The sequence below is a fragment of the Heterodontus francisci genome, chromosome 3 (assembly GCF_036365525.1).
Source record: "Heterodontus francisci isolate sHetFra1 chromosome 3, sHetFra1.hap1, whole genome shotgun sequence".
NCBI lineage: Eukaryota > Metazoa > Chordata > Chondrichthyes > Heterodontiformes > Heterodontidae > Heterodontus > Heterodontus francisci.
Genome location: NC_090373.1, coordinates 120,460,963 through 120,478,717, shown reverse-complemented (window position 1 = coordinate 120,478,717; position 17,755 = coordinate 120,460,963). Strand labels below are relative to the sequence as shown.

Sequence of the window (17,755 nt, the reverse complement as noted above, 5' to 3'; positions counted from 1 at the left end):
CATATGGGATCTTGGACTTCATAAGTAGAGGCATTGAGTACAAAAGCAGGGAGGTTATGCTGAAATTTTATAAAGTCCTGGTTAGGCCCCAGCTGGAGTACTGCGTCCAGTTCTGGTCACCACACTTCAGGAAGGATGTGAGAGTCCTTGAGCAGGTGCAGAGGAGAATTACCAGAATGGTTCCAGAGATGGAGGATTTTAATTACAAGCTTAGGTTGGAAAAGCTGAGTTTGTTCTCCTTCGAACAAAGGTGATTGAGGGGAGATTTAATAAAAGTATACAAGATTATGACAGGCGGAGATAAGTTTGACAAGGTTAACAAATGGTACAAGGACTAGAGGACATAGATTGAAAGTTTTGGCAAAAGATGCACGGGGACTATGAGGAAGCACTTTTTTTTACCCAGCGGCTTGGTACTTGATGGGCCGAACAGCCTCAACCTGTGCCGTAAATGACTCTGACTCTTTGACCTCAATCATCATGTTTTCCTGGAGTTTGGAGCTGGAGAAAAATTTCCAGAATATTTTTATCTTAACTGACCAGTTTTTATTTCTCTCTTTTTGGCCTCTCCCAACAGAGTGCGTGACTGTGGGACAGGGGAGCAAGATGGGATTGATGGTGTGTATATGCTGTGCCATACACACATGGGACAGGCTTGATAAATCAGCAGGTTTTTTCCTGTATGTTTCATAAATGGTGTAGATACGATAAACCCAGATTATTACATCACTACATTGAGAAAGTAGGACTAGTTAGACATAAATGTGAAGTAACACAGATTAGGCTGCATAGCAAAATGACCTTCATTACTTTAAAGGATAAATGTTTGGAATAATCTGCAAGCAAATTAATGGGGCAAAACATTTTTTTAATGAAATTAGCTACCATAATGGCAAATTTAATGTACTAGAGGGATGAGTTTCGGTGACCGAAATCACTGTTCTCATTCCTTACTTTGCTTGTATTCTATTCGTCCATTGTAGTGAAAAAGATACCTTTTATTCTTTTGTAAAAGATATTTGACATTCTTTCCTTGTTTGCAAAGATTTGATCTTGTATTTATTATTGCCTGCCAAGGAGATCTGTTTTGTGGTAGGGAATGTGAAAGTATGAAATTGTCTTGGAGCAGAATTATTGATGCATTGTGCAACCTGAACAAGACAAAGTAGGTGGAGCAGAAAACACGTTAAATAAAATAACGTTGGTATTGATCCATGGGAATCTATGGCTGAGTAACAATGTTAAGATTTTTCAATAGCTTAATTAAAAATAAAATATAAAGATATAAGAAGACAAATAATATGAAATATAGGCAGTAGCGGATGGGAATTAACAACTGTTGAAGCGAGTGACTATCTTTAAAAAGGAATTGGAAATGAAATTTAGGCAGCAGCAACAGGTGGACCTTTTCAAGTCTGGAGCCAATGTTCTGAAGAACCTTAATTTCCAACTGCAGAATAGGCCTTAAACCTTGCTGCAGCAGAAACATGGCTATAAGTCAGTACTGGCTTCAGAATTTTGCAAATGGTTATCTGGTTACCAAGGCCCAATAAGCAATTGCTATGGACCAGTGATAGGTGAAAAATCTGTTCCCAAAGTACTCAAAATCAATGATCAGTTAATATGGAAGCAATCACATGATTTCCATGAACTAATGCAGAGCTTTTACAGTCCCATTGCTCCCACAGACCAGTTGCCTGGCTGAAAAACAATACTGCTAGTTGCAAACATGACGTTCAATACTAATTTTAATCATGAGTTGGAAGAGTAGGAAATTTCATCGTAAATAGCTTGGATGTGGAATAGAAGTAGAGAGGGGTAGGAGTAACTAGTACTAGGAGTAGAATTTGATTTCAACTATGCTAATTTTGCAGTACTTCGAATAGATAAATTAGTGTTGCAAGGTGCAGTGCTGGTTTAGTTTTCTGTATGACATTGTTGATATCGGCTGCGCTGCTGCAGCAAGGTGTCAAACAAAGGTGGGAAAAACCTATGGAGAATCATGCCCAGGCCACTCTTGCATATCAGCACTGTCATAGGCATAGATCATATTGCCTACCTTGCCTGTCAACCACAGTTAGTACATTCACGCGAGAAATTAGCATTTCCTAACTCCTCTCAAAAAATGCTTGATGTATGCTGTCTTGGTAAAAAGGAAGCTAAACATTCAAATGTTATTGTTGCATTTTTTGTTAGAATGTGCAAAGTTACAAATAGATCTGTTAAAAATCTGTTGTTCATAGCAAACATCTCTCCAAACATTTTCATATAAATTTTGTACCAACATCTTGAACTCCAGATGGACGAGCAAGAACATACTAGAAAATGAGATGCAATTACTCGGCGGGTTCTGTGGAAGGGAATGGTGTATTGAATGAAAGAAGATTTATTCAGTTTCTAATGCTTGCCATCAGGCCTGTGATACTAAAACTTGCAGTGGATAATATTTGTAGAATGTTTTAAAAATTGCAAATTCGCTGTAAAGAGATTTGCTAATTCTGAGAAATCTGCATCATTGTTTTCGGAAACTTCTTGTACTTGTGCACATTGCTATAACTTTAGTTTTCTAACAGGGTGACTCTGCACGATTAAACCTGCCACTGTCTCGAGGGAGCAGCGTGGAGAGCCTGTCTGGAGGACGCACACAGTCTGCTGCTGGTACTCTGGAGGGAAAAAGATTGAGTGCTGACCTCAGCAATTATTCTGAATTGGAGGCCAGAATCATGAATGCTACCACAGGTAAAAATCTAGAACAAAAGGGTCAGAGCTACATAAAGCATACTAATAATCTTAAAGATTAATATAGTGGATTGAACATTTTTAGACTTGCAGTTGATTGAAAACATAGATTTAATTTCTGGCTTCTAAAGGTAGCTGTTTTGTTTTATTCCTCTTCAAATTGTCAGGCTAATATTAATTAATCCAAGTAATTGTGTGTTGTTTTTTTGTTGGCATTTTTGGTTGGTAATCCTTTGTATAAGTGGTTACATATTTTATCCATTGTGTTGGGAATGCATTAGCTTAATATTTGCTAATTTCAAACATAGGTTTAAGAAAATAAATTATTTCACCACAGCTAAATGAAGTACCTGGCATGATTCCAAAACTAATACAACACTGAGGTTGTCAAATGGATTTTAGGCAACTTGCTAAGTTTTTTTTTTTCCCACATACTTCCTCCATGCACTAGCTATATCATTACTTATGTGGTACATTGTACTACACTTGTCTTAAACTTTGCTATTTGAGTTTAACAGTGTGGATCGTGTATGTATGTTTAAATTTAAGCAGTCTTTTGGTGTTTCTCAAAGGGCTTTTCAATAAATTTTTTTGTAATCCACAAAATTCTAAAATGCTTTTAATTGTGCTTTTCCTGTGCGATGTGTCTGGGTAAAATGTAACATTTTTGCTTTTGCATGGTGCCTTGTATTGTGCATGACTGGTCCCATACAATTATTTTTGTTTCTGTGAAGAGGACGGCATTGTTCTAATTTGTAATGCGCTTCGTACCCTTTTTAGCTATTTGTTGCATGCGTACCTGTGTGTGTGTATTTTGCAGCCCGTCCAAAGCCAAAACAAGGCCACCGTAAAACTGCTTCATTTGGCACCATACTGGATGTTCCTCAGATCGTCATATCAGGTACCAGTTCTAACTACTGGGCTGGCTAGCTGGCTGGCTAACTGCTGACAAATAAATATGGTGCTTGAATGCTCGTTGCTCCAGATTGCAGAGAGCCTTGTAGAATCCACTTAAGCAGTAAAAGGTTCTAATTTAATCTTCCTTAAATAAAGTGTTGGAAACTAGGAGGTAGTAGTTTTATTGATATCCAAATTACTTGAACTGTACACAATTTCTCTCTGATTAAAATTTTAAGTGCTGGCAAAGATTTGGCAATGCTATTTGTGTAGTCCTGTATTTAAGGACCAAATTATGAACACTTTATAGTGGAGGAGGAGGAGGGAATGACAGAATTTGGAACATAAGAGGCACAAAAGAAATCTACCTCTCGTTCTTTAACCCATCAAGATGTACAAACTTTTCCACTTGTTCAACTGCATATCCTTCAACTGTAATGTGTGCATTTTCCTGATTCAAATAACATGACCTTTGCCATCTTTGTATTATTCACATAAAGCTTCTGAAACAGAATGAAGAAAGAATAAGATACTATAAATCATAGTTGCCAATATAAATTTGATAATGTAATAACTAATGTAAGAAGCAAACTATTAACATGAAATAAAAACAGAAAATGCTGGAAAAACGCAATCAGGCAGCATCTGCAGAAAGAGTCGCTGTGCCATCTGCAGTCGCTGTGCCATCATTGAATGCATGCAATGAGAATCAATTGACAATATAATTTGCAGGACTATTGCCTACTTCTTTCCCAATATTGGAAAACTCCTCTACCTTTTGCTTAAATCTGAAAAACCTTGAAACTGTTAGAATATTGACACCAAATATGGATGCAACAAAAGTGTTTTTACGGTGTTTGACCATATCCATATACACACAATAACTTAAATATTTATTTACCAGAAATAAATAATACCCTGTTTTCTTTTCATGGGCAGAGAAGTAATACTCATTGCTGTTCCATCCAGTTCTGATTTTTCTCTGCAACTTGTTAAAGAATAGCTTGAAATCTTGTACTCTGTTTCTCACAAAGCACTGTCATTGCTCATTGATTGTAGCATGACAAGTGTTAGTGTGAACAAGGCCCCCAGAAAGGATGTATTTCCTTCAAAATAAAGATGCCAACTTGTTGCCATCCTATCCTTTGTCTCACTCCTTTCCTGCAAAATTTGGATGCATAGCGCCTGTATTTCCGACGCTATAGGTGCCATTTTGGATCTAAAATAGCATCAGCACCACGCGTGCACACTTTTGTGGGCCGCACCAGACTCCATTTTGGTGAAGTCATTGGCGCAGGCACTGGAAGCGTGCTGGATGTATGCAGAGAGGGCATACTGTGAGATCAGTGTGCAACTGAGTTGACAGCAGCAACGTAACCCCAATTCAACAACTGTCCAGCGGCTTGCCATCCCTCTGTACGGACCGTCACGGCATCCTCTTAGTCATAATGCTGAAATAAAAACCACCACAAAACAAATATTCCAAACCAATATTATCAAATAAACATCCAATATTCCACTCAAAAGTCAACCAATTACCCTTGTGCATTCCTTTAGTGCCTGTTTTGTGTGTGCCTTTGCCTGGCTCAATTCTTCTACACAGTGCTGCCTCAGTGGCTGCAGCATGGCTGGCAGAAGGCTGCTGACTTTCAGTGAGGAGACTGCAGATGAACCTTGGAGGATGACCTCGCACAGCTGTGGGCCTAGAAGACCTGGCATTGGATGCACCACCTCGGCATGGGCAGCAGCAGTCTGGGTTGACTGGCTGGTGGCAAGGGCGACGTGGTAGTGATAAGAGCACGAATGCTGTCATCCTCAGAGAGGACAACAGATTTGTACTCTACAGAGCCTTTGTCGCTACCCCAGGACAGCAGCTCAGCGCTCCTAGTAATCTGGAGAAAAGACAGCTGGACTGCTATAAAGGATTTACTGCACCTTTACTCCTAGGCAACAAAAGTTGATTCCAGCCTGAGTTAGGTGAAGTGAAAGACATTAAATAAGAGATAGCTAGGCCATTCTGAAATTTCATGAAAATTTTTATGGTAGGGCGCAAATGCTTATAGCCACTTTTTGACCTGTGTTTTGAATTAAGTTATCTTAGTATTTCAGTAAATTGTAAGCAGAAAATTGAGGTGTTCCTTTGCTCTGAAAGTGGCCAGCATGAGCAAGCATTCCAAGAGGAATTTAAGTTTGTTCTTAATGTTCTTTTTGAAGCTGTGATAAAGATTAACTTTAAAATTGAGCTATAGGTGTAAAATATTGCACTCTGTCTTCATTGTGAATTAATTTGGGATGGATCATGATCTTGCTGAGCATTTCTTTTAAAAATCTTAATGTCCTTAACCATAGCAATCATAACTTTGTGTCAATAACACAAGGCATTACAAGATAAAATCTACAATATGATAACAAGCGAGCTTAGATGGTAGTTCTGTTTTAAATGTGGTTGTCCCAAATTATTTAATCTATGGTTCTGCTGCAATGAAATTTATTCTGGAGCAATAAGTATTTTCCCTCCACCTTAATTAGGCTTTACTCTGCTTGATGTTTGAGCTAATAGCAACTATACCAGCTAATGTAATGACCAAATTATTTGAGTGTGTCTGTGCTGCACCTGCATGGCCTTCGTGCTGTGTATTTTATGATTTGCTTTGCAATATTATGCTGTGAATTGTGTAAGTATGTATTCACAAAAGCTGTTAAATTGTCGAACTGAGTACTGTGGCAACGTTTCTACATCTGTCTAAAGAAGTGTTATTTCTTTTCTAACAAATTAGCCAGATATAAACTACAAACAGATGCATGCTTACTGTGCCTGTACTTACTTTTTTATGTGAATTCAACTTTTTTCAAAAGAAAGGGGTGAAGAACATAATTGTTTATAGAAACAAAATAATCTTTCATTCTGAGAAAATTGTGTGGTGCTGACCTTAAGTTTGCATATTTTTCTTTTGTGAATATATGGTCCCTGTTTCAGGCATATGATTTGGAATGCGAATTCTTTATTTCTGTGTTTTGTAGCTTTGTATTTGATTTGCTAATATTTTTGAGTTGACCATGAATGTTCATTTTTCTGTCTGATCGCAGACATAAACACAATTTTTATTGATGTGGTCTGTTTGAGAAACTTATTAATACGTCCATAGTATTGACTATTGCAAAGCTTCCTTTCCAATCGAAGCCTAAGTATATCATATCACTTTGTCTTACCTTGAAAGTACTTCCTTCAAACTTTATTTATCAATTTAACATCTGCTGATATTCTGTCTTCCACACAATAGTGTGTGAACTAAAATTGAGGTGCACAGAATTGCAAAAACCCTTGAGGCATTAGTAAGGAACGAGTTAGGAGGTCGGAAACAGAGATGGGGACTTTCACTATTTACTGGGCAGTGAAAAGTGGTCTGCTGCCAGAATGTTTTGAAGGTAAAGCCTGCATTTGATAGATTTTATCCAACTAGTCGGATTACGCTAAGCTACGAGGTATTGTGAAGAAGAAATCCGAAAATTGTAAACTGCATAAGTTAAGAATGGGTGAAATGATGGCAGGTGCAGATAAACAACCAAGTATAAGGCAGTGCAGTTTGAATGCAAAAAAATGGCAGATGGAACTATGGAACTGATTGTGATCCAGTACTCTCAGCCAGAACTTGCAGGGAGCACATCTCGGGGAATTCTGGACTCTCAATTCATGAGCTCAGAGGTCTGCTGCAATCAAGTGCTGGATTCTGCAATTACTACTTGTAATCTAAATTGAATGTTACTAGGCATGTAACTGAACAAAGCAATTCAAGAGCTCTAGTGTACAAGTCATTAGACATAAAGTCATTTTAGTTCTACACTACAAATGAAATAACAGGCTTCATCACACGAGGGTTGGAATGTGAAAGCAAGGACTTACTAGCCCTAGGTAAAGTACAGTCACTGTCATTCACAGGATGACTAATGTGAACAAGTAACTGATTTATGATGAGAGACTGGGTAAACTTAAGTTATATAGTCCCTGGAAATGAGAATGGTGAGGGTGAGCCAATTGAAATGTTTTTTTTTTAAAAAGGATGAAATTGGCTGGGTTTTCTTTACTCAGAATCCAATGCAAATAGTCAAGGAATTCTTTTGAAGAAATATAGTGGATAGGGGAAATACATTGGATGTGGTGCACATGAACTTTCAGCAAGCCTTTAGTTTGGTGCCACGCAGGAGACATTTGAAGACAACTGTGGAATTGAGAATGATAGAAAATTGTGTTTAAAAACTGATTAGAAGGAAGGAACTGCTACTGTTCACTGTCAACATCGGTGATTTCGATATGGTGTACAAGTTTATAGATGATACTAAAAGGAACCATAGTAAATAATTTTGAGCCCCAAAGGAAACTGCAAGGAAAAATTGACATGATGGAATGGGCAAGTAAGTGACAGATGGAATTCAATATCAGTAAATGTGAGATGGTATATTTGGTAATAATCTGTTTTTAGGGATCTGGTAATGGGGCACTTAAGAAAATCAGAGAATGATTGGGCAGAGTCAACATGAATTATGAAAGGGAAATCACATTTGACAAATGTGTTGGAATGGTTTGAGGTTGTAACTAGCAGGCTAGATAAGGGGGAACCAGTGGATAGTGTATTTGTATTTTCAAAATCATTCAATAAGGCTCTTGTACAAAATTCAGACTCATGGGTTTGGGGGTAATATATTAACATAGATTGAGGATTGGTTAATGGAAACAAAGAGGAATAAACATGTAATTTTCATGTTGGCATGCTGTAACTAGTAGGGTACTGCAAGGATCAGTGCTTGGGCCTCGGTTATTTACAATCTGTAACTATGACTTAGATGAGGGGACTGAGTGTAATGTATCCAAATTTTTGCTGAGGTTGCAAAGTTAGGTGTGAAAGTAAGACAGCAAAGGAAAGTTAAGTGAGTAGGAAAGAATGTAGCAGATGGAATATAATGTGGAGAAATATGAAGTTATCCACTTTGATAGGAAAATTAGAAAAGCCAAATATTTTTTAACAATTGAGAGACTGGGAAATGTTGGGACTCAGAGGGACCTGGGTGTCCTTGTACATGATCACAAAGTTAACATGGAGGTACAGCGAGCAATTAGGAAAGCAAATGATATGTTAGCCTTTATTACAAAGGAGTATAAGAGTAAAGAATAAAAGCCAAATACTGCAGATGCTGGAAATCCAAAATAAAATCTGAAAGTACTGGAAGTTGTCGGCAGGTCAGGCAGCATATGTGGAGAGAGAAGCAGAGTTTACGTTTCAGGTCTGTGACCTTTCGTCAGAACTGTTCTGAAGAAAGGTCACAGACCTGAAACTTGAAATCTGCTTCTCTCTCCACAGATGCTGCCTGTCCTGCTGAGTATTTCCAGCACTTTCTATTTTTATGTAAGAGTAAGGAAGTCTTATTGCATTTGTATAGGCCTTTGGTGAGACTACACCTGGAATACTGTGTAGTTGGATTTCCTTGCCTTAGGAAGGATACAGTTGCCTTAGAGGAGTGCAATGACTGGTCACTAGACTGATTCCTTGGATGAAGGGATTGCCTATAAGGAGAAATTGAGTAGACTGGGCCTATATTTTCTAGAGTTTAGAAGAATGAGAGGTGATCTCATTGAAACATATGGGGGGGGGTGGAAATTTGAAGTGGCGCTTCGCAGCCTTGCGTCAATTCACCAGGGCAGGCAGTGCCACAGGCCATCACCTGCTAGGGCTGCACTTTATTCTTCAATGAAGCCAAACAAGTAAATTTAATGGTAATCCTTATTAGTTCTTGATCAGGTTTGGACCATTGGATGCAAGTTCTGTCATTGAAATTAATGAAGTTGTAATTAAAGGTGAACTTTCTAGAATGTGCTGTATGTAATTAAACTAACCAAAATGTTTATTATCATGGAAGTATGGAGCATGCATTTAATCGAAGAGTAGTTAATGCAAAATTTTAACCTTCAATCCTTTGGCTGTCGTAAGTCATTACGAAACAAATTATGGAATGCAGGCAGCACCCCTATGACAGCCTCACAGGATTAAGGGACAGTTTCTGGCAAACAGTTCTTGACTGCAGAAATCTTGCGTTATTGTGCAGTTCAGACAGTTGCCTCTGACTTGAGTGCAAAAATACAGGGATATCTCTTTTTTAAAAAAATCCAAGTGCAAGCTAACAGTAAAATTGGATAAAAGATTCAAAGTGAGACATCAAAGGACAGAAGTTGAGATGCAAGAGATTCTTTGAGAAAATAATTCTCAAAGAGAAAAAAACTAAAATTAGTTATAATATCAGAGAGAGTAAAGTGGACTTTTTTTTTAAATGTTTGAAGGTGTGACAGGGTAAGTAAAATATCTTAAAGTTTCAAAATTCTGACTCTTAAATGACTCATAACTTTATAGTTTTATGCCTTGCATTATATCCCATTAATCTGGAATAATGCCATGTGTTGCTGTTGGTCAGATTAAATGTGATCATTTGCTGTAATGTCCTTAGCTGCATCATCTTGGCACTTCTTTCATCTTCACGGTACTGTGTCATTGAAAATTTCCTTGTGGGCGATTACAGCTATCAGCCTGCATTTTAACATTGTGACACAGCATAAGCAGTATGTTTTTGCAACACTGATTTATGTTTTTGATTTTCAAATAGTTGCTGAAAATATCATTGGAATACCCCAGGCATCTCCGAGGCATCATTGTGCTTTTGATAATAGCACCTATTTAAAGTAATGCAAGGTGGCAGACCTGAGTTATACTGCTGTTCCACCTCACTATCTTCCAGGAAAAAGGTCTGTGAATGGTTGCTTACTCTAGTGTGAAGTTCCACTCAACAACATCCAAACCCTGGTTAAATGTTAATGTCTGCAGAGAGCTGATGGTAGGCTCTTAGTTAATACTAAAAAGATTCAAAATCTTTTTTTTTAAGTTCCTGGCAGTACTTTGATGCTCTTGAAAAATTTTTAACCTTCAGTTTGCATCAGTTGCATTTGTATTACAACAGATGTGAACCTGAAGTGTTGTTAGACTGTCTGTCCCCTTGCTATGCACAATTCAGCTGTTGTATTTGCCTGAATAACAGTGACTAGCCTTCAAAAATAATTCATTGACTATGAAATGCTATAGGATGCCCTGAATATGTAAAATGTGCTATATAATCCTTTCTTGCTTTTATTACTTTGGCAGGAGACATAAGAGAGATGAGGGCTTATTGGTACTGAGTTTCAGCAGTAGTACAGCCTGCGCATGTTTAGGAAGACAGTGGGAGTACTGCAGATGCGTCAGCTGTGCATAGCAAGATCCCATAAATGGCAATGTGGTAAATGACTGATTAAACCTTCCTAGTGGTATTGGTTGCAGGATAAATGTTGGCCAGGAGATTGGGAGAACTCCTCTGCTTATCTTGACATGAATAGGCAGATGGGGCCTCCAGCAGTGTAACACTCCCTCAGTACTCAAAGGTGCTAGGTTAGTTTCTGTGGTTAATAGCTCAAGGCTGTAAATAGAGTTTTTTTAAAAATTCCAATTGTACACAACAGTACCAGACCCTCATACTTCTATCTGGAAAAACCCCATAATCTATAATGAGTTTGTATTTGATATTGCACAAATTTTGTATAAGTTCATAAAGTTAAATCTGAAAAATGTAAATAATTTGTGATGTTTTCCATGTGTGTAACCCTATTAGTTTGAAATTACTCAGTTGCTGATTTCACCCATATAGATAAAATGTTAAGGCTTTTTATGCATTTCTTTTAAGGTGGGGTTATTATTGTGTGTGCTTACAGACCTCCCCACAACCACAGTAGTGTTTTCTAAATCTGGCCAGCTTTTCAACTGCCAGTGGATATATTTCTAATGAGAACCAAAATAACACTGCCATCTCATTACAAATGATCATTTTAGTGTTTAACTTCCAAAAGAGTTGTTCAGTTGTGCTATACTGAAAACACTGCAGTGTAAAAAAAAACATGTGTTTTAGATTCCTGTTAATGTCATCTTTTATACTAGTTTTTAAGTCTTTGAATAATTTGTTTCAATTCTATTACTTGCCTTCTGTGGTAACTACTTTAGCAGTTTTCTGGTAGTGTAAATGCTTTAGCATTTAGGAATGTAGGAGCAGGGGTAGGCCATTCAGCCCATCGAGCCTGCTCCACCATTCAATAAGATCATGGCTGATCATCCACTTCAATGCCTTTTTCGCAGATCATCGCCATATCCTTTTATGTCATTTGTATTTAGAAATCTGTCAATCTCTGCTTTAAACATACTCAATGACTGAGCTTCCACAGCCCTCTGGGGTAGAGAATTCCAAAGATTCACAACCCTCTGAGTAAAGAAGTTTCTCCTCATCCCTGTCCTAAATGGCTTCCCTCTTATTGTGACATTGTGTCCCCTGGTTCTAGACTCCCCAACCAGGGGAAACATCTTACCTGCATCTACTCTGTCTTTTTCTGTAAGTATCTTGTAGGTTTCAATGAGATCACCTCTCATTCCTGGAAACTCTAGAGAATATATGCCCAATTTCCCTAATCTCTCTTCATACGACAGTCCTGCCATCCCTGGAACAAGTCTGGTGAACCTTCGTTGCACTCCGTCTGTGCCAGTAATATTTTTCCTAAGGTTAGGGGACCAAAACTGTACTTACTCCAGGTGCGGTCTAACCAAGGCTCTATACAATTGAAGCAAGACTTTGCTACTCCTGTACTCACATCCTTTTGCGATAAAGGCTAACATAGCATTAGCCTTCCTAATTGCTTGTTGTACCTGCCTGTTAGCTTTCAGTGACTTATTGACATGGACACCCAGCTCCCTTTGTACATCCACACTTTCTAGTCTCTTATCATTTAAGAAATACTCTGCACATCTGTTCCTCCTACCAAAGTGGATAACCTTACATTTTTACACATTATATTCCAGCTGCCATGTTCTTGCCCACTCACAAAGTCTGTCCAAATCCCCTTGAAGCTGCTTTGCATCTTGCTCACAACACACATTGCCACCTAGTTTTGTGTCATCTGCAAACTTGGAAATATTACATTTGATCCCACATCCAAATCATTGATGTATATTGTGAACAGCTGGGGCCCAAGTACTGGTACTTGTAGTACCCCACTAATCACAGCTTGCCAACACAAGAATGACCTGTTTATTCCTACTTATTTATTTTATTTATTTAGAGATACAGCACTGAAACAGGCCCTTTGGCCCACCGAGTCTGTGCCGACCAAGAACCACCCATTTATACTAACCCTACAGTAATCCCATATTCCCTACCACCTACCTACACTAGGAGCAATTTACAATGGCCAATTTACCTATCACCTGCAAGTCTTCGGCGGTGGGAGGAAACCGGAGCATCCGGCGAAAACCCACACGGTCACAGGGAGAACTTGCAAACTTTGCACAGGCAGTACCCAGAATTGAACCCAGGTCCCTGGAGCTGTGAGGCTGCGGTGCTAACCACTGTGCCGCCCAACTCTGTTTTCTCTGCCTGTTAACCAATCCTTAATCCATGCCAGTATATTATCTCCTATCCCATGTGCTTTAATTATGCTAACCAACCTCCTGTGGGGGACTTTATCAAAAGCCTTCTGAAAATCCAAGTATACCATGTCCACTGACTCCCCTTTATCAATTCTGTCCGTAACATCCTCAAAAAACTCCCAACAGGTTCGTCAAATGTGATTTCCCATTCATAAATCGATGTTGACTATGCCCAAGATAATATCCATGTGTCCACTTATCACATCCTTTAGAATAGATTCTAGCATTTTCCCTACTACTGATGTAAGGCTAACAGGTCTGTAGTTCCCTGTTTTCTCTCTCCCTCCTCCCTTAAATAGTGGAGTGACAGTTGCTATCTTCCAATCTGCAGGAACCGTTCCAAAATTCTATAGATTCTAGAAGATGATCACCAGTGCATCCACGATCTCCTTAGCTACCTCTTTCAACACTCTGGGATGTAGAATATCAGGCCCCTGGGGTCTTATCAACTTTCAACCCCATTAATTTCTCCAATAAAACCTTCTTACTAATACTAATTTCCTTCAATTTCTCATTCTCCCTCGTCCCTTGGATCTCTAATTCTGGGAGATTTCTTGTATCTTCCTCAGTGAAGACAGACACAAAGTAATCATTTAGCTTCTCTGCCATTTCTCTATTCTCCATTCTAAATTCTCCTTACTGCCTGTAATGGACCCACGTTTGTCTGAGCCAAACATTTCCTTTTTACGTATCTATAGAAGCTTTTACAGTCCGTTTTTATGTCCTTTGCTAGTTTACATTCATATTCTGTTCTCCCTTTCTTTGTCAGTTTCTTGGTCCTCCTTTGCTGTATTCTAAGATCCTCCCAATCCTGAGGTTTGCTACTATTTCTGGCAACTCTGTATGCCTTTTCTTTTAATCTTATACAATCCTTAACTTGCTTTGTTAGCCACGGTTGACTCCCTTTTCTTTTGGGGTTTTTGTGCCTTGAAGGAATGTGTAGTTGCTGTAAACTATGTAATAATTCTTTCAAGACTATCAATTGCCTATGTACTGTCATACCTTTTAATGTATTTTCCCAATCCACCTGAGCCATTTTGCGCCTCACACCTTCATAATTTCCTTTGCTCAAATTTAATACCTTGGCTTCAGATTGAACTACCTCACTTTCAAACATAATGTAAAGTTCTATCATATTTTGGTCACTCACCCCTAAAGGGTCTTTTTGCAACAAGATTATTAATTAACCCTTTCTCATTACATACTAAATCTAAAATAGCCTGTTCTCTAGTCGATTCCTCAACATACTGCTCTAGAAAACCATCCCTATCACACTCCAGAAACTCGTCCTCCGCAGCATTAGTGCTCATTAGGTTTACCCAATCAGTATGCAGATTGAAGTCACCTATGATTACTGTATTACCCATGCTACATGCTTCTCTTATCTCCTGATTAATACCATGGTCCATACTACCACTACCGATTGGTAGCCTATAAACTCCTAGCAATGTTTGCTGCCCTTGCTGTTTCTTAGCTCCATCCAAACAGATTCCACATTTTGTTCTTCCGATCTGAGATCCTCCCTTACTAATGTACTGATTCCATCCCTTATTATCAGTGCAACACCACCTCCTTTTCCCTTTTGCCTGTCCTTCCTAAATGTCGAATATCCTTGAATATTCAGTTCAGTCTTGGTCACCCTGTAGCCATGTTTCTGTAATGGCAATTAGATCATGCCCATTTACCTCCATTTGTGCCTTTAAATCATTTATCTTGTTGTGAATGCTGCGTGCATTCAGGTAGAGCCCTTAACCTTGTGGTCTTGACATTATTCTGCATTCTAAGCCTAGTTGATGCTTGCCTTTGCTTCGCCTGCCTTCTAATGTCGCTTGCTGCTTTACTTCCTTCCAGTTTGAGCTACCCATAAGGTTCCTATCCCCCTGACAAGCTAGTTTAAATCCTCCCCAACAGCACTAGCAAATCTCCCTGCGAGGATATTATTTCCAGTCCTGTTAAGGTGTAGCCCGTCCATCTTGTACAAGTCCCACCTGCCCCAGAACCCGTCCCAGTGCCTCAAATAGTGAGGAAGGATATTAGCTCTGACGATGTGCAATCTGTGTGGGTAGAGCTGAGTAACACTAAGGGGCAAAAAAGTGGAGGGTTGTATGTAGACCCCCAAACTGTAGTGGTGATGTTGGGAATGGCGTTAAACAGGAAATTAGAGATGCATGCGATAAAGGAACATCTGTAATTATGGGTGACTTTAATCTGCATATAGATTGGGCAAATCAAATTAGTCACAATATCGTAGAGGAGGAATTCTTGGAGTGGATACGGGATGGTTTTCTGGACCAATACATTGAGGAACCAACAAAACAACAGGCCATCCTAGACAGGGTATTGTGTAATGAGAGAGGAATACTTGACAATGTAGTGGTGCGAGACCCCTTGGGGATGAGCGACCATAATATGATAGAATTCTTCATCAAGATGGAGAGTGACGTAGTTGATTCTGAGACTTGGGCCCTGAATCTTAGTAAAGGAAAATCTAAAGTAAAGGAAACTACGAAGGTATGAGGCGCGAGTTGGCCATGGCGGATTGGGAAATGTTAGTTAAAGGGATGACAGTGGATAGGCAATGGCAAACATTGAAAGAGCGCGTGGATGAACTGCAACAATTGTTTATCCCTGTCTGGCGCAAAAATAAAACGGGAAGGTAGCCAAACCATGGCTTTCAAGGGAAATTAGAGATAGCATTTGATCCAAGGAAGAGGCATATAAATTTACCAGAAAAAACAACAGACCTGAGGATTGGGAGAAGTTTAGAATTCAGCAAAGGAGGACCAAGGGATTGATTAAGAAGGGGAAAATAAGAGTATGAGAGCAAGCGTGCAGGGAACAAAAAAACTGACTGTAAAAGTTTCTGTAGGTATGTGAAGAGAAAAAGATTGGTGAAGACAAATGTAGGTCCCTTACAGTCAGAAACAGGGGAACAAAGAAGTGGCTGACCAACTAACTGCATATTTTGGTTCTGTCTTCACAAAGGACGACACAAATATCATACCAGAGATGTTTGGGAACACAGGGCTCAGTGAGAGAGAGGAACTGAAGGAAATCAGTATTAGTAGAGGAATGGTGTTGGGAAAATTGATGGGATTGAAGACTGATAAATCCCCAGGGCCTGATGGTATGCATCCCAGAGTACTTAAGGAAGTGGCCCGAGAAATACTGGATGCATTGGTGGTCATCTTCCAAGATTCTATAGACTCAGGAACAGTTCCTACAAATTGGAGAGTAGCTAATGTAACCCCACTATTTAAAAAGGTAGGTAGAGAGAAAGCAGGGAATCATAGACCAGTCAGCCTGACGTCGGTAGTGGGGAAAATTCTAGAGTCCATTATCAAAGATTTTACAGCAGAGCACTTGGAGAACAGTGGTAGAATCGGGCAGAGTCAGCATGGATTTATGAAAGGGAAATCAGGCTTGACAAATCTACTAGAATTCTTCGAGGATGTAACTAGTAGAGTTGATGAGGGGGAGCCAGTGGATGTGGTTTATTTGGACTTTCAGAAGGCTTTCGACAAAGTCCCACCCAAGAGATGAACAAGTAAAATTAAAGCGCATGGGATGTGGTAATAGTGTATTACGATGGATAGAAAATTGGTTGGCAGACAGGAAACAAAGAGTAGGGATTAATGGGTCTTTTACCGAATGGCAGGCAGTGACTAGTGGGGTACCGCAGGGATCGGTGCTTAGGACCCCAGCTATTCACAGTATACATTAATAATTTAGATGAGGGAACTGTAAATGTAATATCTCCAAATTTGCGGATGACACAAAACTGGGTGGGAGGTGAGTTGTGAGGAGGATGCAGAGAGGCTTCAGGGTGATTTGGACAAGTTGAGTATAACATGGATAAATGTCCACTTTGGTAGCAAAAACAGGAAGGCAGATTATTATCTGAATGGCTATAAACTGAGAGAGGGAACTATGCAGCAAGACCTGGGTGTTCTCGTACACCAGTCGCTGAAGGTAAGCATGCAGGTGCAACAGGCGGTGAAAAAGACAAATGGTATGTTGGCCTTCATAGCGAGAGGATTCAAGTACAGAAGCAGGGATGTCTTGCAGCAATTATACAGGGCCTTGGTGAGGCCACACCTGGAATATTGTGTGCCGTTTTGGTCTCCTTATCTGAGGAAGGATGCTCTTGCTATAGAGGGAGTGCAGCGAAGGTTTACCAGACTGATTCCTGGGATGGTGGGACTGACGTATGAGGAGAGATTGAGTCGGTTAGGATTATATTCGCTGGAGTTCAGAAGAGTGAGGGGGGATTTCATAGAAACCTAGAAAATTCTAACAGGACTTGACAGGGTGGATGCAGGAAGGATGTTCCCGATGGTGGGGGTGTCCAGAACCAGGGGCCATAGTCTAAGGATATGGAGTAAACCTTTCAGGACTGAGATGAGGAGAAATTTCTTCATCCAGAGAGTGGTGAGCCTGTGGAATTCGCTACCACAGGAAACAGTTGAGGCCAAAACGTTGTTTGTTTTCAAGAAGGAGTTAGATATAACTCTTGGGTCTAAAGGGATCAAAGGGTATGGGGCGAAAGCGGGAACAGGTTACTGATTTGGATGATC

The 17,755-nt window shown here is 39.5% G+C and overlaps 1 protein-coding gene across 4 annotated transcripts in view; it reads left to right on the top strand.

The window, feature by feature from the left end:
• Window positions 1-17,755, top strand: part of map3k7 (mitogen-activated protein kinase kinase kinase 7) — a 137,194-nt gene that overhangs the window by 88,334 nt on the left and 31,105 nt on the right. For 2 of the 4 annotated variants that reach the window (XM_068025779.1, XM_068025772.1), the window contains 2 exons: window positions 2,574-2,739; window positions 3,560-3,640. In XM_068025779.1, the coding sequence (XP_067881880.1) occupies window positions 2,574-2,739; window positions 3,560-3,640 (247 nt within the window). Of the gene's footprint in view, window positions 1-2,573; window positions 2,740-3,559; window positions 3,641-10,328; window positions 10,424-17,755 lie in introns of those variants that run through there. The other 2 variants (XM_068025777.1, XM_068025780.1) reach the window with 2 other exon arrangements.